This window comes from Vulpes vulpes, chromosome 8, assembly GCF_048418805.1.
Source record: "Vulpes vulpes isolate BD-2025 chromosome 8, VulVul3, whole genome shotgun sequence".
NCBI lineage: Eukaryota > Metazoa > Chordata > Mammalia > Carnivora > Canidae > Vulpes > Vulpes vulpes.
Genome location: NC_132787.1, coordinates 26,188,459 through 26,211,870, shown reverse-complemented (window position 1 = coordinate 26,211,870; position 23,412 = coordinate 26,188,459). Strand labels below are relative to the sequence as shown.

At 35.9% G+C, this 23,412-nt stretch overlaps 1 protein-coding gene across 3 annotated transcripts in view; it reads left to right on the top strand.

Annotated features, from left to right (window-relative positions):
* The window catches only part of PDE3A (phosphodiesterase 3A), a 322,412-nt gene that overhangs the window by 244,258 nt on the left and 54,742 nt on the right, over positions 1–23,412 (top strand). For all 3 annotated transcript variants that reach the window (XM_072765864.1, XM_072765865.1, XM_025995539.2), the window contains exons 3-5: positions 6,805–7,062; positions 9,152–9,306; positions 15,187–15,311. In XM_072765864.1, coding sequence (XP_072621965.1) covers positions 6,805–7,062; positions 9,152–9,306; positions 15,187–15,311 — 538 coding nt within the window. The remainder of the gene's footprint in view (positions 1–6,804; positions 7,063–9,151; positions 9,307–15,186; positions 15,312–23,412) is intronic.

The following is a 23,412-nucleotide window of genomic DNA, read 5'->3' as shown; positions in this document are numbered from 1 at the left end:
CTTTTATCCCAGTTCTTTACAACCTTGTTTTCCAACTTCTTACACATACAAAGTTCCATATTACATGATGAAAAAAAGTCTCGTTCCTTTTTGCACCTCATGTGCTAATTCATAAACCAGACTTTACTTTCTCCATCTTGTTTCAGGGCTGGTAACGAATAGCTATGACGAGTAGCTAGAACTGTAATAAATAGTTCCTTTCACTGGAGGTCTTTCAAGTGAAAGGTGTTGGGTTTAAAATGGTGTGGAGCTCTCTTAACAGATATGATCAGGACTGTAATCGGTCTGTTCATTTTAAAAGTTTTAAAGCAGAGAATTATAAACATTTGACCTTTATTCTCTGTGCCTCTTGTAATAGGCTTTAACTTAATGCATAGGAATATGCAGGCTTTCACAAATCTTTTCCGTGAAGATCCAAGAATGTTTCTCTTTGAGCACATGTCCGCTGTATTGATCAGACTGGAAAGTTGTCTTTTTTCCATGTGCACATACACCAGTGCTTCATTGTACACAACTGCCAGCTTCAATTTATTTCACAGTGGAAATGAGTTGGGTACTTGAAAGTATTCTGAGTTCAAATCTTTCAGATAGGCTATCATTTTCCTTTTGAATGCTTATAGTTTTACCTCTCCTATTAATTTAACAGAAATTGCTATCAAGGCCTCACTTTTGTGAAATGTATTTATGAAGTCTTTAAAGCTGTTCAACTTAGTTTTTAAAGCAACTTTTCTGGTTTTTACTCATTTTATCACTGGTTTATGGATATTTTATTAGCATAGGTAATTTACAGTGACAAAATACAACTGGCCTGAACAGACCAGTAGGGACCAAAGGAAACTGACACTGGGCAAATGTACAGCTCAACGCTTGGGAGAATTCTGTGGAAGTTCCAGGGAATAGCCTCTTCCTCCTGGGCACTGAATGCCACCAGGCATTTTAGCATAGAAAGGAAACTGCCTCTGACTCAATAATACGTTTTAAGGTAGAGCTTGGGTGAGATTAGCAATCTCACGCTACCTTAGGAAGATCTAACCCAGTTCTCTGACTTTATGGGGGGGGGGGCGGGGAGCCTGTGTGCCCGCAGCTGATACAGTATTGCATAGAGTAAACTTGTGATTAGTTTTGGAATCCATCTTAAGTTAAAATGTTAAACAACATGGGGGTCTGATTCAAGATGTACAGCATCTCAACTAGGTTACGAAGGTAATTATCTCAATTCTGGTTCTTTGGCACTTGCAACCTATCTTGGAGTTTCATGTAGAATTTTGAAGAGGCTTTTATACTGCTTCTGATTCTTTTTTTTCCAGTTAGAATAAATTAATGTCCAAAGCAAATGACTCATCAGATGATTTACTAATTCACTGAGGCAGAAGACTTGAGAGTGATAGCGTATCTTCCACTTCTTTTTAATTTTTTTTAAAGATTTTATTTATTTATTCATAGAGACACAGAGAGAGAGAGGGGGGCAGAGGCACAGGCAGAGGGAGAAGCAGGCTCCATGCAGGAAGCCTGACGTGGGACTCGATCCAGGGTCCCCAGGATCAAACCCCAGGCTGCAGGTGGCGCTAAACCACTGCACCACCGGGGCTGCCCCATATCTTCCACTTCTAAGCAGGGATGTATGTAACCCATTTGTTGAAGTTATCAGTTTAATCTTTGCTTCAAAATATATAGGATGAAAAGCTATAACTTGACTATATTGGTACTGCCTCCGAAGAATTCATCAAGAATCAGATGCATTACCTTCACCCCACTTTTTACACCAGATAGCCTCCCTGATCATTTTGAACAGCAAATTGTTATTGACCTCAATTTTCCCAGTCCCTTTCTGATTTTTCCCTTGAGCATCTTTTCATTCTTTAAATGAAATGGTATTTGTTGACTTCTTTGTTGTCATTCACCTTGTTCCTGTAGTTATTTCCTGAAACTGCTTAACAGTTATGCCTTTTAGGAATTCCCTCCATCTGAATAATATTTTGACAGTAACCCCAACACGGTGTTGCAATAAATAACCTGGCATGTTACTTAAAGATACATAATTTTATTTTACATACATGCTGTTAGTAATTTGATCACATGGATTTATTTGTTGGAATTTTTCAAAATTTGCCTCTTGGGGTAATTTAGAAACTTAGTTGCCTTTCACAAAATGCACATCGTTTCTGACCCCTACACATATTCAGAGCTTTCCCTTTCATCATACTAATACTGTAATTTCGAAGTTTTAGCACAGCTGTAATTAAGAGTGAAAACAAATGTCCTATACTTGAATTGATTAATACATGCTTAATCTAGGAGTTACGTTTAGTGGTGTTTATAAGTTAAGTATATTTGTTATTGTTTCTTTAACTTCTTATCTATAACTCCAGATTCTCCTGGTCTTTTGTTTACAATGAGTAAAGTAACTTGGAAGCAACTAGATCATATTCTGTAGCAAGGCATCTATATATTCACATCCCAGAGATGGTAAAGTAGACTGGTTGGAGATAATGGGGAAAAGGGAAAACATTTTGAGTCCTGTGTGCTTTGAAAAGTGGTGGTTTTACCAAGAGATTTATTTTTGGTTGAACACAAAAAACTACACTTTCCTCTACTGTTTATCAGGCTTAAATTCCAGATTTTCTATTTAAAGGTAGCAATCCAAATTTGGTTGTCATTTAAATAACATCCAGGGAATTAAACTTGCATCTTCTTAAATGTTAAATATAAATATTTCTATTATAAGTAGAGCTTGCAGAGTAGAATGTCTCATATCACTTGGTCCCTTTTCTTTTTTTAAAGCAAAAGATTTGTTTTATTATCTCTACCCTAAAAAGACCCAACTGTGGTTTCATGCTTTAGTATAGTTCATTACTGCACTCAAAGATGATTTTGGGCTGTTAGCTTAAGACTTTCCTTTAAAGTAGCTTTCATATAAACTTAACCTTTAGTATTTATTATCATTAAGATTTCATCAGTTAAATAGAATATTTCTGAGCATTTGTTGGTATTACCTAGAAACTTACATTATTTTTAAAGTTGGATAGAGTATGGCAATGTGTGAGTCACTCTTTTTCATATTTTGTATCATCTGATTAAAAAAAAAACTCTATCATCATCCAAAGGTCTTCTCTCCTAAAATTCCTTACTAGCTACTCCTTGGACACGCCTGTGTCTTTATAACTTGCCTACTGCCTATTGAAATAGGGGCCCATCTGTCTTTGAGCGTATCACATGTGGTTAGCCTTGGCAATTTTGTGGCAAGAAAATCTGATTGTTGGTTTCAGATTTTATGCCTCATTGAAGCCTTTAGTTATTTGAGCCAATAAGTGGTGATAACTTCTATGTGTGATGCAACTTTTGACTGTTAACAGTTCTATTCTTGAGGCAGAAAACCAGTGTAGCAAAGACCTGACTTCATTCCAGTAGTAAGTATACTTCATTAGAGTATCCTTCTTAAACAGTAAAAATGTCTGCTTTTGTTTTTGTTTTTTCTTTGTTTTTCTTTTTGTTTTTGCTATTTCCTGTATGAATAATTCTTACTGGCATGAATATTTGTTTTTGCTTGAAGACAAAACAAAAGTGATGGCATACATAGCATGGAAATACATAATGTGCTTATTCTCTTAACTCTTACATAACAATAACAATGACTTAGAATGAGTTTTCAATTCTGTACATATTTTATTTATTTATTTAAAAAGATTTTATTTATTTATTCATGAGATGGCATACATAGCATGGAAATACATAATGTGCTTATTCTCTTAACGCTTACATAAAATAACAATGACTTAGAATGAGTTTTCAATTCTGTTCATATTTTATTTATTTATTTAAAAAGATTTTATTTATTTATTCATGAGAGACTGAGAGAGAGAGAGAGAGAGAGGCAGAGACACAGGCAGAGGGAGAAGCAGGCTCCATGCAGGGAACCGGAAGTGGGACTAGATTCTGGGACTCCACGACCCGGACCGAAGGTGGCGCTAAACCGCTGAGCCAACAGGGCTGCCCAATTCTGTTCATATTTTAAAGTTACTTTAAAATTTTTTAATATCTGTTTTTTTCTGAATAAGAAATGTGTCTATTACTTAAAAAAATAAAATGTTATAAAAAAGTCATAACATTAGAGAATTATAAAAAAGACTTGTTCTCTGACCAGTAATGCATTAAAAATCATAATTTTAATTATTAGTGAACATGCTCTACTTTTTCTTCAGGTATGTAAATTTTGTGTAGTGAGAACAATCTGAGGCAACTTCTTTAATTATTTATTATTAGAACATAAACTGTTAATTTCATTGTCAGAAAGTCTGAAAATGTTATGTCATAAAAACAGTTTGACTTAAATTTTCATTTTTTAAGGGAAACGGTACAATGACTTATTATTTTAAGTTTATTAGAAAAACATGGATAGGAATAAATATTACTCTTCTAGAAGGTCACACTGAGTGAGTTTTTTAGAAGCATTGTAATTAGGAATACACTTGAAAATACATGTTTCCAAAAGGGAATGTTAACTTAGTTCAGTGACATTTTTCATGAACACTTTTGAAGTTGATAATGTAGGTACATATGTGAAGTATGTATAATTGTTTATCATAAAACTATTAGCATTGCACTTAGATTTTTATATTGGTTCATAATAGATATTTAGGCATCCAGAAAGAGAAGAACACAACACAGTGATTACATAAACCATTAAATAATTACAGATCTATTTAGGAACATTAGATTAAAAAGTTCAACATGTATTTTGGTGTATTAGTTCAGTATTTAAGCTGTAGAACCAGAGTATTTGTTTGCAGCCTCATGTTTCCATGTTCCAGCTATCTGATCAAGATTCTGGCAAGTTATCTTTTATAATAAATATATAGGGAAAATGAAATTAATATATGAAGTAGCTACTTGGAAGACTTATGGTGATCAAATGTCAGCTGCCACTATGATTATTATGGATACTAATATTATTCCATGGTAAAAGACATAAGTATTTTATATTGTGTTTTTACAGAAAAATTTATCCATTACTTATAGTTAGTATCATGTATGTTGGGTGTGTTCATAATTCTTATATTTTTCTGATAATAATAATACATATTCACTTTTTTGATGACATGTTTTTCCCCACCAGTGAAGTGTTTATTTTTAACTGTGTTGTGAGAGAATGATGAAACTATTCTTCCAAATACATAACCAAACTTGTAATAGCCTTTTATTGAAAAACTCCAGAATTATTATTATTATTATTTATACCATTATCGGTATTGAGCACTTACAGTTGCCAGCACAGTATTGAGTGCTTTACATATATTTCCCCATTTAATTCTTGTCATTACCTTCTGAGGTTGGTGCCATTACCATATCCACTTTACAGATGCAGAAATCACAGCACAGAAGCTTAATGACTTGCCAGAGATCATGCAGATAGAAAGTGGTAGGGTTAGGAGTCAGGATTGAGACATAAGTAGCCTAATTCCAGATTCTCCATCCTGATGGCTTAGTGCGTTATACAGTTATGTGGATTCCTTGTGCCTCATACTGTGGCAATATTCCAATATTAATGGTCTTCTATAGACTGTCTTTAAGGTTCATCTACCCTCTTGGACTTGACTCTGCCCATGCTCTCCCTTGCTCTCATGCCTTCCTGCTGGCATTTTGGCCTGAGCAACAGGGTTGGATACATTCCTGTCCTCTGTTTCTGTGCTTTTCCTTTCTTCGCAAATAATAATGACTCTCAGTCTGATAGGCAGTTTGGAAAATATGACAGATGTGTCACAGAAAACCAGAACCAAAATTGCTATTCTTACCAAGCACAAGAAAAGGAGGGACAACATGTGAATTTGATCAAAAGCCAAAGGCTTTTTGGGCCTAGCTATAATATTAATTAAGTAACACCATAGGGAGACCTGGGTGACTCAGTTGGTTGAGCATCTACCTTCGGCTAAGGTCATGATCTCCGGGTCTTGGGAACTGAGCCCCGGAGTTGGGAATCCCAGCTCAGCCAGGAGTCTGCTTCTCACCTCTGCCCCTCCCCCATTGTGATTTCTCTCTCTCTTGCTCTCTCTCTCTCTTGCTCTCTCTCTCTCTCTCTCTCTCAGGTGAATAAAATTGCCAAAAAAAGAAAAACCATAAATAACTACTGTATATCAGGCTTAACTGTAACATTACAATATTACTAAATTTGAAAGTTTATGGTATATTAATGTTACTTTTAGAATGAAGTAACTTTTAGAATGCTTCTAAATAAGATGCATTAAAATGTTGAGCTCTTCATAAGAAGTGGCTGATAGGAAGTTTTTTTACAATTCTCTGAAACTTCTTGCCTTTTTAAAATAAATATATATATTTCTATTTATTTTCAAGAGAAAGTGAGCAAGAGAGCATGAGCAGGGGAGGGGCAGGGGAGAGGAAGAGAGAATCTCAAGTAGAGTCCCAGCTAAGTACGGAGCCCAGCGCAGGGCTCCACTCAGGACTCTGAGATCACCACCTGAGCTGAAACCAAGAGTCAGAGGCTTAACCAACTTAGCCGCCCAGACCCCCAACTTCTTCCCTTTGAAAAACTAGTGTTTATGTTTTTAATTTCTTCAAATATCTCCCACCCCTCCCCAAGTTCTAACTTTGAGATATGTGCCACAAACACAAAAATGACAAAAGCCACGGCACATTGTGGCAAAATTTGAAACAGAAATGGGATTTGGATGTTCCTTTACTGCAACCTCAAGGAGTCAATCAGCCCAGTTTTCAGAAAAAGCCCCATTTCAGTGCGGTACCTTCAGCTTCAGGCCTTTTTCTCATTGGGTGTCCCTCTGTTTGGTGTCTCAGTCTTCAGGAACCAGTATTACTGTGGATATTGCCGTGATGGGTGAGGCTCACGGCCTCATCACCGACCTCCTGGCAGACCCTTCCCTGCCCCCCAACGTGTGCACCTCCTTGAGGGCAGTGAGCAACCTGCTCAGCACCCAGCTCACCTTCCAGGCTATTCACAAGCCTCGTGTGAATCCTGTCGTTTCCTTCAGTGAAAATTACACCTGTTCTGATTCTGAGGAAAGCTCTGAAAAAGACAAGCTGGCTATTCCCAAGGTAGGTATTAATGACATATCCCTGGAAAGGTTAAACCTTTTCTTTTGCCTCCTGGTTCTGTTTCTTGTCACCACCAAACCCAGAAGCAGATTCATGTCAGTGACTCAGGATGTGTTCCTCATGGTGATCAAAGTAGTAAAAATTTAGAGGTAAAGACTTGTGTCCTGGTACCTAACAGCCTTCTGTAAATGAAAGTTTTATCTTTTGGGGTTGCTTTTTTTTTTAATTCAGACTTTGAATAAATTTCTACTTCTATATACCAGGCTCTGTTTTGTGGGCAAGGGATATAGCAGTGAGAGGCAGGGGCAGGCTAAAGCCCTACTCTGTTTAAAAGCCTTTGCCCTCTGAAACCCAAAGATCCCCTGCTCATGATTTCTTTGTGTGATACCCTTCATGGTACCCTCCTGGCTTCCCCAAATCCGAGAAGTTTTGAACTCAGTTTTAATTGATTTTGGATTACTTTGAGTGAAAGATAGCCTTAGTGATTTGTAAATTCCTTCTTTTTATATGTAAGATATAAGAGTTTTATAAATGTCAGCTGTAAGAAATAGGATCCTACACCCAGCTTAGACCTTGCATTAGTTGAAAATGGGTTATATTAAAGACTGAAAAGAAAATCAGAATTTAAGTCATCTCTGGCACATCCTGTATGGTTATCTGTTTGGTAAGTAGGCATCGGTCCTCTTGAGCCTAGTGGTCAGTCAGCAACACCCACAAGTTAGCTGTTGTGAGTCTCTGGACTCGGGAATGTGTGTTTCACACAACTTTATCATTAGGTATTTACATAATTTTTTTTGAACACTTCTCTGAGAATGGTATGGCTAAGCATGATGTGACAGTAAAGGAATAGAGAGAGATTTACTGTTTCCTTTCAGTCTCAAAACTGACATGAAGTGAGTGAGATTTTCAAGTATCAGTCCTGGTATTTATAGTGCTTACTGTTAATTACCTGCTGAGATGCATATTCAGATCTTTAAGAAATATGGGAAACTAGGATCAGAGCTGTTCTGGAATCTCAAAGTGCCATATACTTCTCAAGAGTTTTTGCTATCTTCAGAAGACCAGAATGCATCTTTGTAAACAATGCCTATGTGATTTGTTTACTAGGAGTAACTAGCCACAAATACAAATGGGTTGAACTTTGACCTATTATATTGCTGTAGTTGTATTAGAAGGATGCCTTCATTTTAATTTTTAAGGTGAAGACTGTCTTCAAACTGCTGGTGCTCATCCTGATAAGTTCAGAGTCTTGCCTCCGTGCCATTGATGCCATATATCCTGTTTAGGGTATCCCAGGAGGAGAAATAGTCATGAGAGGGCTACAGGTCACCCTGTAACAGAAGACTCAGCTAAGATGAGTTGGTACTGATGACATTACCCTTATTTGTGATGTCTAAGTCCTGCTAGCCACAAGAAAAGTGGTGCATTTTGTGAGTTACATCTTATACTCAGTTCCTGCCTTGTGTAAATCAAGAAATTAAATTAATAAACACTTTAGTGTAAAGACTGTTTTTCTTTTTTTTTTTTTAATTTTTATTTATTTATGATAGTCACAGAGAGAGAGAGAGGCAGAGACACAGGCAGAGGGAGAAGCAGGCTCCATGCACCGGGAGCCCGACATGGGATTCGATCCCGGGTCTCCAGGATCGCGCCCTGGGCCAAAGGCAGGCACCAAACCGCTGTGCCACCCAGGGATCCCAAGACTGTTTTTCAAGATGATAAAAATTAATCCATGCCCCTAACTTCAAATTGACTTTTGAGGAAAAACTTTTGTTCATAATAACTAATATGTATATAATTATGTATATTTCATTAAACTAAGTAAATATAAAGTTTTCCCAAAGGTAAGTGACTCTTGATCCTATAATTCCTTAAATCATCATCTAAATGAAGTTCCCAATTGTTAATTTTATAATATTCATTCTTTTATTGAATTCCTGAGCACCCAAATTTCAGACAGGTATTATTTCAGCCAATACAGTTGAATAAATTTACTTCCAATTAAAAACCCATTTTCTCCCCTTGTATTATACAGAAGTTAGAGATCAAAAATATGCTTGGTAATAAAATCAGCACTCCTTCTTCCTAGCGCCTGAGAAGGAGTTTGCCTCCTGGTTTATTGAGACGAGTTTCATCAACTTGGACAACCACCACCTCAGCCACGGGCCTACCCACTTTGGAGCCTGCCCCAGTACGGAGGGACCGTAGCGCTAGCATCAAACTTCATGAAGCACCTTCATCAAGGTTAGGCGATGCTCCTTTCACATCTCTTAGAGAAGTTACTTGCCAAAAGGAATTATAAATTACAGTGGAAAGGTGGCGCAACCAGTTATTTTTGATTGGAGGCCCACTTTGAAAATGAAGAAAATATATGGTTTAAATGCAAAACACTATACAAATTAACATCAGCTAGTTAGGCTTGAATTGTGTTGCACGGTCTTACTTATAAATGGGAACAGTGACTTGAGGTGATGTCTCCCAGTGTAACAGGATGGGAAGAGGTGAGCCCAGAGTAGAGGTAAGCTAGATTTTATGTAGACTGAGATTCATATTAAGATTCTTCAATCAAAGGCATCCAACCTGACATTTGCACATTGTTGTTAGATTTCCCCCAGCCAGACGAGTTATCTTAGCATTATATGAAAGGCAAAAGATCAGATCAAAAAATGGATTGTTCCTAAGAGCATGTGGATATGTTCAAACATTTGGTAATTTAAAGTTTATTTAGGCAGAGCACAAATTGGTGATTGCCAGAGATAGGAGGTGGAGTGTGCCAAATGGGTGAAGGGGCTCAAAAGGTACAAACTTCCAGTTGTAAATAATTGTGTTGGGGATATAACATGCAGCATAGTGACTATAGTTAATAATGCTGTATTGCACATTTGGAAGTGGCTGAGAGTAAATCTTAAAAGTCCTCACCACCAGAAAAAAAATTTTTATAACTGTGTGCTGATGGATGCTAGACCTATTTTAGTGATTATTTCACAGTAGATATGAATATCAAATTACTATATTGTACACCTGAAACTAAGATGTCAATTATATCTCAATTTTAAAATAGAACAAACCTTATATAGTATATTAATTATAATTTTACAAAGTGACTTAAAAGCCAGAATTACCAAAGCTAAAGAAAAGATAGTGTTAAGATCTAGAAAGAATTTTGAAGAAAACACCATTGTGAAAGGAGGTATTTGTGTTTGTCCTTTTTTAGTTAGAATAAGAATGGCATGTTTTATAAGAATTCAGTGATTTTAGGACATTTCCCATAGGATTTCAGGTTTTTGAGACATTTGCATTAGTAGTTATTAATGCCCTAATCACTGAAAAATAACCACATCTTTGTTGAACTCCATGATGACAGTATTAGAAGTAATTTTCTCCTGATCTTGGCCTTGAATATAAATAAAGCTCCATTTTGCATTTTGAGATTGGCAGAGAAATGGAAACCTTTCAAATCATGAGTTAATGACTACTAACTTTTCTTTGTCATTTAAAAATATGTGTAATTTGTTTCTTCCTTAATGCCATAGAGTCTAATGAACCTATAGAATTAGAAGCAAACTCAAATGATTCTTTATTTCACAGATCAGTGTAATTCCACTTCATCTTATTACCTGTAGTTTTGTAAAACTTTAAACGCCACCACAGGAGAAGGTTAGCTAATCTGTCTCATGAACATTTCCCAAAGGTCAAATTACAGGTCATTAGTGATATCTTCCTCTGAAAATATTGACCATTGTCAGTATGTACAGCAGCAAATACTGATAAGTGATAGTGGATCCTAGTTAAATATTTGCTCCTTAAGAATATGAATTTTGTTCTCAGTGTATATCTTTAGAGAGGCTGTTTTACCTACACACCTTGCTGAGACTTCTGTCATAGAATAGTTAATGCTCCATGATTTTTTTAAAAAGATTTTATTTATTTATTTGAGAGAATGAGTGAGAGAGAGGATACAAGCAGGGGGAGCAGCAGACAGAGAAACAGACTTCCTACTGAGCAGGGAGCCCAGTGTGGGCCTCTATTTCAGGACCCCAGAATCTGACCTGAGCAGAAGGCAGATACTTAGCCCACTGAGCCACCCAGGTGCCCCACTGTATGATTTTCTTACCACACAGCGACTCTGCCAAAAATCCATTTGTGCACTTTTAATAATAATTAATTATAATTTTTTGTTACCTTTTTTTTAAATTCATGATAGACATATATATAGAGAGAGAGGCAGAGACACAGGCAGAGGGAGAAGCAGGCTCCATGCGGGGAGCCCGATGCGGGACTCGATCCCAGGACTCCAGGATTGCACCCTGGGCCAAAGGCAGGCGCTAAACCACTGAGCCACCCAGGGATCCCCTAATTTTTTGTTACTTCTGATCAAATTTCATTTCTCTAACTTTTTTTTCTTAAATGATATTAGAGACTATAGTTGATATTATCATGAAGAGTGTTTCAAGAACTTTTATGAGCTTAACTTCCAGGGTTCCTGTCATCATGTTTGATGAAATAAATACTCATAATCATGTATTTTCAAAATAGATAAGGAAGAGCGTCCAATCTCATTCATTTTCTTTGTAAAAAAAAACCAAAACAAACCAAAACAACAACAAAAAAAAACAACTGTCTTGCCCAAGTGTACTTTTTCCTACATCTAATTTTACTATTCCTTCATTTCCCTGTCCTATTAAGAGTCCTGATATAAAGTCTGAAAATGATACAAATTTTCACCATCATTCTGAAGAGAACTGGAGGGAAAACTATATATGAATGGCAATAGTACCACCATTAAATTCAACTGGTTTTGGTTGAGTCTTTCTTTGTCACAGGTGAAAACAGTAGAAAGGTGGCCAGTGATCATCTCCAGCCTTGGTCTCCACTTAGCAGACCGATTGATAACACTACTGATTGATTTCAAAACTGATAGGAGATATAGTCCTTGTAGTTTTTTTCTCCATCAGCCCTTTTATTTCTTCCTTTCCTTCTTGTGTGTCTTTCTATTGAGGACTTTGAGGACTGTGATCAAAAGAACAAGAAGGAGAAGTGAAAATTAGGGGCAGCCCTTTGGTATTTAGCTGGATGATTCACTCCTGGTGAGTTTTAACTACGGCTGGGACTACAGAAAGGACACTGGACTGAGGATCCAAAGGATCTTGACCCTGCCACTCAAAAAGGTGTGTCCTGAGGAGCCTCAGTACCCACTACAAAGAATCCTGAGGAGAAAGGGAACTGTGGCACAGTTGGGAGGTAAACTAGGTGGAAGGATATCAGTAGGTACTTCAGAAGAGTAGACTTGAGATGTATCTAAACGTCTGGAATAAATCATTCTTAGTCAGCTTTGGAACTGACCCCTGCCTCTTTATGGTAGGCAGAAAGGCAGGCTGTAAACTCAATTTAAAAATAAAGAAACAACAACAAACTTGGAATCTGGTAAGGCTTTTCAGACCTAGGATGAAGTTGTTTAGGGTAGAACTAAGATGACCAAGTCTTCTCATGTGGAAGGAGATTGAGATCTTCTACAGCAGACTTGTAGAAAATTTTCCCTTTTTCAGAATGAGGTGACCAAGCAAAGGTTTCCCTAAGTGACTTTCCTCTCCAAAATCCAAATTTTTACATACACATTCACAAGGAATCTAAACAGGAATCAAGAAGGTAAGAGTCTATACAAAGCTGAAAACTGTTGCAAGGATCACAGAAAGCAATATATTTGAAAGTGCCAGTAAATTATAATGCACATATACACATATACATATATCTACATATACATAAATATATTGAGTTACTGTTTTATTAGTTACTGTTTTAGTAAATTAATATTAAGAACTATATAATTAGAATTTTATCTTCATTAATTTCCTATGTATTAAAAGGTACTATGTAATTGTACTTTATAAAACATTTCAAAATTAACATATTTTAAATGATTTTATTAAAGGAATAGGCAATTATCAGGCTAGCCTTCATAATATAATTTTTTGTGATATTAATAAATATACAAATCTAATAAAATGCTGTTAATATTAGGGTCTTTTCTTTTAAGAATCTGCATAGAAAAATAATAACCTATTCATTGTATTATGTACTAAGAAGTTAAAACTCCTGGGCCTCATGTACATTGCATAAAATTTCTTCACAGTAAATCTTGTAAGTCATTCAATCCAGCAAAAGAAGTTGAAAGGGAATAGCGCTGTAAGGAAACTGTGTATTTATCTATCCAGATTCCAACTTTTATTTGATTTCATTGTTTCCAAATTCTAGGCATTTCTAAAATGCCTAGAATGAGATTTCAAGAGGGATATGAAACAAATATTATTTAGTGTGCTTTGCTTCATTGTATTTGGTCATTGCTGAAGTTCATTCTTTATCGCGAATATCTTTCTTATGTTTTATTTTGTAAACTATTATGGAATTAGGAGAAAAGATGAAGTTTTTAAATGCCTGAGTCAACAGTTGGAGAAAAATATGAAAAGGAAAACAAGAGAAGAAATGAGGTAACATAGTGTCAGAATTTTAAATGGAACTCAACACAGTTATAGATCTAATTCCTTCCTAAATTTACTAATAATCAGAGGACATAGGACAGCAAAACACATATCCACATTCTTTCCTTCAAAAGGTATGAGACAGTGCAGCACCCTAAAAAAATCCTTTTATTCCACATTAGCACATGTTCTAGTTTGGATTTAACATATAGAATTCTAAGCAATGCATACATAATGTTGCTTGAGCAGAGGAAGCCATTTTGGTTATGGAACAACTCTAAATTACTCTATTTTTTCAAAAATATTTTATTTATTTATTCATGAGAGAGAGAGGGAGAGAGAGAGAGGCAGAGACACGGGCAGATGGAGAAGCAGGCCCCATGCAGGGAGCCTGATGTGGGACTCGATCCTGGGTCTCCAGGATCACGGCCCTGGGCCAAAGGTGGCTCTAAACTGCTGAGCCACCTGGGCTGCCCTAAATTATTCTATTAATTATACATCCTACATGGCAAATATCCAGCATTCATGACTCCATAATTTTATCAATTTCAAGTTTATTTACAACTAGCCACGCAGACAGACCCCGCTTATAGTGCCAGTCTAAGATTGGCAGAGTGTCACATTGTCAAATTATACTCATGCAACTTAGAGATTTTACCCAGTATGAAATTTACTAATGTTTGAATGCACACACGTGTTAGCACAATGCAGACTGAGCATTTTTCCAGTGGAGCATTCCAAGATTGTCAACACAGCTTCCTGAATTCTTTTCTCTCTCAAATTACAGTAGATTCTGTTTTAGATTTAACACAAGATTTTGAGCCATGCATGCAGATAAATTTTTGTTTGGAACAGCTCCAAAATTTATTTCCATGAATTAATGAGTGTGTAGCATTCTCTTCCCCAACCTTCCATACATCCATTAATTCCAGATTTGCTTACAATAATAACCAAGGATGTCCTGACAAAAGCATTCCCTAGATGAAGACTCACTATCCATTACCTTTCTCCAGCAGGTCCTTCATTAGCATATTTACAAGAGGATTTGGCTCATCACTCCTTTCTTTCTAGGTATCACTAATAAAAGAAATTGCAAGCTAAAAGCCAATTGCTAACCTTTCCTTCATAAGAAAATACTGCAATGAATATTGTCTTTGAATAATTTTATAAGCACTTAATTTTTGAACTTAGAGAACACCAGGAATAGTAAATAGTAAAGAGCATAGAAGGAGCATCATGGTATTCAGAACTAATGGAGGTTCCCCTGCATCTTAACCAATTAATTTGTCAAAGTTTAGAAGATCTATGAGGAACATAATTAAGTAGTACAGTAAGAAGTGTCTGGTTACTATTAACTGGATAAATAGGTAAATTCTTTTCTCGTTTATCAACCCAGTATTTTTGACGAGTTCTTTTCTCATTTATCAACTCAGTATTTTTTATGAGTAACTGTTGTCTCCTTACAGCAGCAACTGAGTTCAGGTAACTTATTTTTTTTCATTTGGAAATAAAGTGGTCCTGCCACTGAACCTGGACCATGACTCAGATTGGAAAGCCGATTATGGAAATGGTGATTGTATTCTGGCAATATCTATCCCAATAAGTGATGACTAATTTCTTCATTTTTCTTTATGCTCTGTCTTTATAGCTCTGTTAGTCCCGATTCGTGGAATAACCCGGTGATGATGACCCTCACCAAAAGCAGATCCTTCACTTCATCCTATGCTGTTTCTGCAGCTAACCATGTAAACTCAAAAAAGCCAAATCGACCAGGTTAGTAACTTGTTGGGAGAAGAATTCATACTCACTGAGTGTGCGGTAATGGAATAAAGTAAATCTTAAGTGTTGAAACAAGATCCTAAGGATGCATACTCGGATGTGTTTCGTTTGATGGTTCTAAAAAGAAAAAAGCCTCAATAACTAATTACTTCCTTACATTTCCACTTTATGTGATGATACAGATTCTTTTGAGATTGCTATGCTAGATATCCTATCTTGAGCTTACTGGATGAATAGGAAATTGGTGTCCCCACTGATAATAATCTCTAGAGGCATCATTTATAATGTAAAAGTTAATGATATACTTGTCAAATTTTTGTTTTGTTTTTAGCATTTGTTAAAATTATTTTTCAGGAGTATGGCACTTATAGGATTCAAGGGAATGCTTCATTTACTCTATGTTTCATCATTTTTTTTTCAAAGGAACTCTTTATGTCACTCACCCTCATATACACACACACACACACACACACACACATATATACACATACACACACACATATACTCAAAGGAAGAGGCATTTAGGTTTGGACAAAGTACAGTTCAGGATCTTTGAGAACCCTTTGGAAAAGCCTACACATCAGCAACAGAAAGACTCATCAGCACAGTGGGCAGGGGGTTTTCTTTCCCCTTCACACTGCAACAAAATGAAATTCGATGTGATTTGTCCCATCTGGGATCTGGAGTCTAACTATTGTGTGGGGTTTTCCACCGTGGTGTCAGTGTACCCCAGATATTTTTAAGCATCAGCTTCTACCTTCCCTCCAGCTTCCTTTACGCAACAAATATTTGTGAAGCAATCCCTGTCTCAGACCCTGAACTCGTTTCAGGAATATAGCAGTGATTAAAGCCAGACCCACTTCCTCCTGCCACAGAATTCTCACTTACATGCTAGTGGGGAATACACACAGATTGATGGCCATTACCATATACTGTATTAAAGGCTGTGGTGAGGAAGAGAGCAAAGACTCTCACATAATGAAAGAGAAGAAAAGAAACAAGATCCAGCACATTGAGAGAAAACTTCAGGAACTTAAGATTCTAGATGAGTGGCAAAATTGGCAAGCACAAGGGGAGACGGAAACATGCAGAGACCTGGAGATCTATGATAAAGAGTTTAGATATCAAAATTAAGAGGAGTAAAAAAAAAAAAAAATTAAGAGGAGTAAAGTTTCGGGTAGGAAAGTGAATGAGTTGGATAAAGAACACTTCATTTAATTAGAATCTGTACTGACCTAAAACTGGAATGCAGTTTTCACCAAATTCCATTGCCAGATTACCCCCTTCTAGAATCTCATTTGAAAGTCTGGGGTATATATTATGACAGCTTCTTCTCGGAATGTTCTGACTGGAAGTTTTCACCTCTCAGCACTGCAGAAAACTCTAATGAGATTTTCAGTAGCTTCCTGCTTATGTTCTTAATCTTCTGCCATTATAGCAGCGTAAGAATTTTCCAAATGGCTTCAGGGAAAAACTACCCCTTCTTACTGGGCTGTTAGACATTCACGTTCTGGCTGCCATGGCGGCAGTCCCAAACTCCAATTTTCATGTCATTAGCCTCATGACATTGCTAAAAGTTCTCCTGACTTGCTTCCCTAATAGCTGCATCCTTCTGCCTAGATGCTTAGCCTTTTGCTCCATGCAAATGGTTCAGTAAATAATGCTCTGAAGGGAAGAACAGTTCATAGGACTTTGGCTCACCCTTCTGGGTATACCTTCTCTCTGTTTGCTCTGGGAACCTAGTCCTTCTGAATTGATTGTCTTGCCTTGAAAGCTGTTTTTTTTTTTTTTTAATTCGATTTTTCATTTTCTTCTCAAAGAAGCGTGGATTTATTACAAACTACCACATCATAGCCAGAAGCAGAAGTCCTCAAAATGGCAACGCGTTTATGAGGATTAGAGAAACGATATTCACATTCATTCCATTTATATTTTAAGACACCTTATATTTAAAATTTTCATTTTTAAAAAGACACAACTCTTCTCTTGTTTCTAGAAAATTTAGTACTTTCTTTCCCCTTTGATCATCTATCTACTTTATACTGTTGTTTCTTGGAATCATTTAAGTGCCAACTTCGCTTAAATCTTGCTTAGTGTAGAAAGGCACTTCCTCCAGAAAGTATGATTTTTTTTAGGACTGTATCATTGACAGACACCATTAAAACTAATCTGGTTTCTAAGGTTGGTCCTCTCTGCTCTTTGGTCTTATAGCTTAGAAGTTGTTAATGACCTGAGAAATAGGATTGCAGTTTCAGTGAGGGCCAAGAACAGGACAATATGGGCAAATCCTTAAACTGGGTTGCCCTGAGGGCAAATGAAGATTACCTCAGTAATATGGAGACTCATCTGGGACTCTATCAAGGTGGAGGAATTGAATTTGAGCATTTCATGTTAAAGTGGTACTAACATGGTCCGTAGGACCCTTGACTCTTTACAAAATGTATGCAAATAATTTTAGAGGAAAGCATCCCCAAGTAAGAGCTATGAGACTAATATATCAAGTTCAAATAAATTGTAGCTTACAACCAAGATCACTAAACACAGAAACCACCAAGGGTTAGAAACAAACAACAAAAGCAACTTTACAGATACCTAAAAGTGTTGAGATATTTAAATGCTAAAATATTTACTTTTTTTTATATTTATGACAGACACTGAGAGAGAGAGAGAGAGAGAGAGAGAGAGAGAGAGAGAGGTAGAGACACAGGCAGAGGGAGAAGCAGGCTCCATGCAGGGAGCCTGACGTGGGACTCGATCCCGGGTCTCCAGGATCACAGTGCAAGCTGAAGGCGGTGCTAAACCACTGAGCCACCGGGGCTGCTCTATTTACATATTTTAAAATCAAAATATGAGGTGATAAAAAGTAACAGCAATGAGAGAAAAGATGTAATAGCAGAGCAGCTAAATAGAACTTTTGGAAATGTAATCAAGGAAACGGGATAGGTTAAATGGAATAATGGACTCCTAAAGGTAGAAATAGTAAACTGGGGAGCAGAGAATGTAAGGAAATTACCCAGAATGTGACATAGATGAGAAACAGGAGAATGTAAAAGATTTTAAGAAATATAACAATATAAGAAAGGTCCAGTATAACAAGATCACAATTTTAGTAGACAATAGGGGATATAAACTCTGAGGAAAAGCAGAGTAAAGGAAGAAAAAATACACATAGGCACAAAGTAGTGAAGCTATACAATAGTAAAGACAAAAAAAAAAAAAAATCTTAGCCAAAGTAAAAGGAAATTTCTGAGAGCAAAACTGTCCAAAACAAAAGGGCTTTAGAACACAGTAGAACCACTTTCTTCAAAGTTCTGAGAGAATGTAATAGCCTGAAATTGTGCATCTGGCACATCTATCTCGCAACAATGTAGGAATTAACTAAGACATTTTCACAAAATCAAAACTTTACCATCTGTCAAATCTTAACTAAAGGAATTTATGATGGATGTATTCTAGAAAGAAAAGTAATAGAGGTCTGAGATCTAATAAAAATGGTAAGTAAATTTGAAAACTGTGAGTTTATCAAACATTATATGCGTAAATAATAGTATTTTGATTTGTAGGTATTTTTTGTTTTTTACTTTTTAATCTTTTTTAACTAATTTTTTTACTTATATTTATTTTTTTAGAAAGAGAGTGTGGGCAGGGGAGGGACAGTGAGAAAGGGTGATAGAGAATCATAAACAGGCTCCATGCCCAGCATGGTGGACCCCAACATGGGACTTGATCTCATCACCCTGGGATCATGACCTGAGCCAAAATCAAGAGTTGGACGCTTAACCAACCCAGCCATCCAGGTGGCCTGTTATTTTTTTTTTAAGGACAGAATTAAAATATCAGACAATAATAATATGTAACTCAAGTGATGAAATATGAATTAAATATTCTATGTTCTGGTGTAGCTTGGGAAAAGGACTCAGTTAAGGAAACTGAGGCACAGAAATGTTTAAGTAACTTGCCCAAGCTCACACAATTAGCCCTGAATCCTTTCTTTTGTTCTAATGACTTTATACTAGAAAAAAATTGAAGACAACAAATAGAAGTAATTTAAAATGAGGGATTTTTTTTTGGTCCTGTACCAAGTACATGATAATGGAAGGATTTGGTTTTGTGTCTCTCAGTTTCTTTATTTAGGTAAGATAATTAAAATTATTAAAATAACCAGCATGATAAAGTCAAGAAGCTGGAATCATACACATCTTGACAGCACATATACTAAAATTGGTGAACAAATAATGAATTCTTCCACCTGGAAATAAGGTTATATGTCAATTATATGTCAATTAAAAAAGATGAACCTGAAAATTATAGTTAGTGCATTCCCTGGAAATAACAGAGCAAATGATGGAACAGACATGAAGAGCAGCCTCATTTTCTTGTGTCCTATTATTCAATTCATTCAAATGTAGCCAAGAAGAAGGAATGAACTCTAAGAGAAAAGAAATTTATCTGTGTAACATACCCCAAAGACAGATGATAGAAATAAGAACAGGCATGTGAGAGCCTCCATTCTTGCCATAAAGTACATAGGGTAGCCCTGGCGTGATTACTTTGGCGAGCATTTTGCATTGTGACGTATTAAGATTGTTGTCACAGCAGAGCTAGATGTTTATAAAGTAACCTATGTACTATTTATGCTGAATCCAACTAAACAAATCCCTGAAAATCTGCCAAAAAGGATAATAGTCCATCAAGAATCAGAGAGCTGAAATTCAGGTACAGGTTTCCCTGATCAGCTGGGCTTTTCTGTTTTGAAACCTTTGTTTTCCTGCATTGATGGCATGTTGGTGTTGATGGGGCTAAGTAGGCACACACTGTGCTTGATGTAGTTGACTGTGATGCCTATATGGAAGGGGGCCTGGAAAAGCCCTTTTATGTGGCAAAAAGTATAAGGAACCTAAATAAAGTGTGAAGGGAATGGGAGGAAAGGAAGAAGCAATAGGTAAAAGAGGTAGAGGGATACAAGCATAGAGAATAAACACTGAAAGGTAGATGGCCTGTTTCCAGGAGACCTCATGGAATCTATTCTTTGCACAAGTAATACAGTGTATCCTTTAACTCAGCATTAATTTCAATAGTTGAAACAAAAGCAATTTTTATGCAACTGCTAATATAAAATAAATGAATAAAATCATGTGAGCCCTTTGATTAAAGCATAAAAACAGGATATTTAAATATAATTTATGTTTTTAGTCTTCCTTTTTTATTATGAGTCACTGACAATGCAGAGCTGCCTTTGTTATTCTGCTTTTAAAGTTCCTCCAGTTTATACTTAATTCATTTGCAGTCAAGCCTCTCCAGAATCTTAATTTTTATAAGATTCTTATAATCCTCTTACAGTGATTACAAATCTCTGTACACCTATAAGTTAGACTGAGTTTTTACTACAGAAAGTTTGAAATGAAAGAGAACATTAATTATGGCACTGTTGTGTGTGAGGGTGTTTTGTTTGTGTCCTTTTGCAAATGTAGGTACATTTTTTGTTTTGGAAAATTTTAGGGCTGTCCATTTTACTGAGGGCTTAGAAAAGAGACATGCATTTATTAGACATGCTGGTTCTTTTCTTGTTCAATTAAAATTAAACTGAGAGTTTTACAGAACAAAACAAATGGAGTCACTTAAATAATTTTCCTCCAGTAGTGTTTATCTCCCTTTAATTGTCCAGAGTTCCTAGTATCTTTTTTTTTTTAAGATTTTATTTATTTATTCATGAGAGACACACAGAGAGGCAGAGATATAGGCAGAGGGAGAAGTAGGCTCCCTTTACGGAGCCCAATGTGGGACAGGATCCTGGAATTCCAGGATCATGCCCTGAGCCAAAGGCAGATGCTCAACCACTGAGCCACCCAGGCGTCCCTAAAGTTCCTAGTATCTTGATACATTTTCTCATGCTCTCAGAAACAAGGGATTAAAGACTTAATTATTCAAAGGAGTTGGTATTTTAGAATTCTAAAGTTACATTTAAACTTTTTGTTTTTAAAAGCTTCAATTTTTAGTATTTTATATTAGGGCAATTTGAGTCATTCAAAGACATATTTTATAAGCTATGTCTTTCTCCTGGGGTCTCTTAAAATTACTCATATATAAAGTTATAAATAAAATTGAGAGAATTCATATTTATCTGAGTCTTTCCCCTATCACATGTGTGCATGTGTAAATATGTGAATGTGCAACATGAAATTCAATGACTCCAAAGCTCATAAAGTTAATCCTTCTAGCTTTATACATGATTGCATTTAAAACAACCTAGAATATAATTTGTTCTTGAATACTTGCAAAAAAGGGCATTTCTCCCATTTCCTTGGAATATCTTTTTCCTGCATCTGAGATAATTTTATTTAGAAAGTGTATCCTTTCTAGAAATAAAGAGTATTTGGTTGTTTTCAGCACTTGTATCTATCTTTCCATTTGAAGACTAAAAATATGTACCTATTTTTCTAACCTTTCTGTTTTACAAAACTTTAAGATAATATACACTGTATAAAATAGTAGTTTGGTGTAGGGGAAAAAAAGGAATTTATATGCTTAAACCCTTTTTCTTCTCACCTACAGTATAAAAATATCCCTGTTCCTCACCTGTTCCCCATTTTACTGAGGGATAATGGACATACATCACTATATAAGTTTTTTTTGTTTGTGTTGTTTGTTTGTTTTAAATATTTTATTTATTCATGAGAGACACATAGAGGGAGAGAGGCAGAGACACAGGCAGAGGGAGAAGCAGGCTCCATGCAGGGAATGGAATATAAATGAAATTAAATTTTATTGATTTGGGTCCTTTCTCTTTTTCCTTTGGTTGGTGTACCTAAGAGTTTGTCAATTTTGTTTATCTTTTCAGAGAACCAACTCTTAGTTTGATTAATTTTCTCCTATGGTTTTCTTTTTCTTTGTTTCTGCTCTTTGTTAGTTCCTTTATTCTGCTAATTTTGAGTTCAGTTTGTTCTTTATCTAGTTCCTAAGATGTAGATTTAACTTGTTTATTTGGGATCTCTCTTTCTTAATGTAGGCATTTGTGCTATGAACTTCCCCCTCAAAACTGCTTTTGCCGTATCCCACAATTTATGTTGTGTTTCCATTTGTCTAAAGAAACTTTTTTATTTTCTTTTTCATTTCTTCTTTAATCCACTGATTGTTCAGGAAGGTACTGTTTAATTTCCCTGTGTTGTGAATTTTCCAGTTTCCCTCTTGTTATTGATTTGTAGGTTCATGCCATTGGGGTCAGAGAAGATACTTGGTATGATTTCAGTCGTCTTGGATTTGCTAAGACTTGTTTTGTGGCCTAATGTGTGATATATTCTAGAAAGTTCTATGTGTGCTTGAGAAGATTGTGTATTCTGCTGCTGTTAGATAGAATATTCTATATATGTCTGTTGGGTCCATTTAATCTACTATAGTGTTGTACAAATTTGCTGTTTCCTTGTTGATTCTCTCTCTGGATAATCTGTTGTGGAAAATAGGGCATTAAAGTTCCCAGCTATTACTGTATTACTGTTTATTTCTTCTTATAGTTCTGTTAGCTTTTGCTTTATGTATTTAGGTGCTCCAATGTTGGGTTCGTAAATATTTATAATTGCTGTATCTTTTTACTGTAATGACCCTTCTTTCATAATAGATAATATTCTTTGTTCTTTTTGTTGTTTTTAATTTAAAGCCTATTTTTTCTGATAAAATATTGCTACTCCTATTTTTTGTGGGTTAACATTTTCATGAATTGTTTTTTCCTTCCCTCTTAGCCTACTGTGTCTTTAAGGCTAACGTGAGTCTTTTTAAGGCAGCATTTTGTTGGACCTTGTTTTTTTATCCATTCATCCATTCTATGTCTTTTAACTGGAGAGTTTAATCTGTTTACATTTAAAGTATTTATTGATAGGTAGGGACTTACTATTGCCATTTTGTTAATTGCTTTCTGCTTATTCTGTAGATCTGTTGTTCCTCTTAGTGATGTCATTTTTACCTAAATTTTTTGTGATCTTTGATAATTTATTTGGTATCTACAAATTTGAGTAATCAAGCTTCTTTTCCAGATTTTGCAGGCTTGCTTTGCAGAGATAGTTATTCACCAGTCAACTCAGTGTGTTTCTGGGTTGCCTCCTGG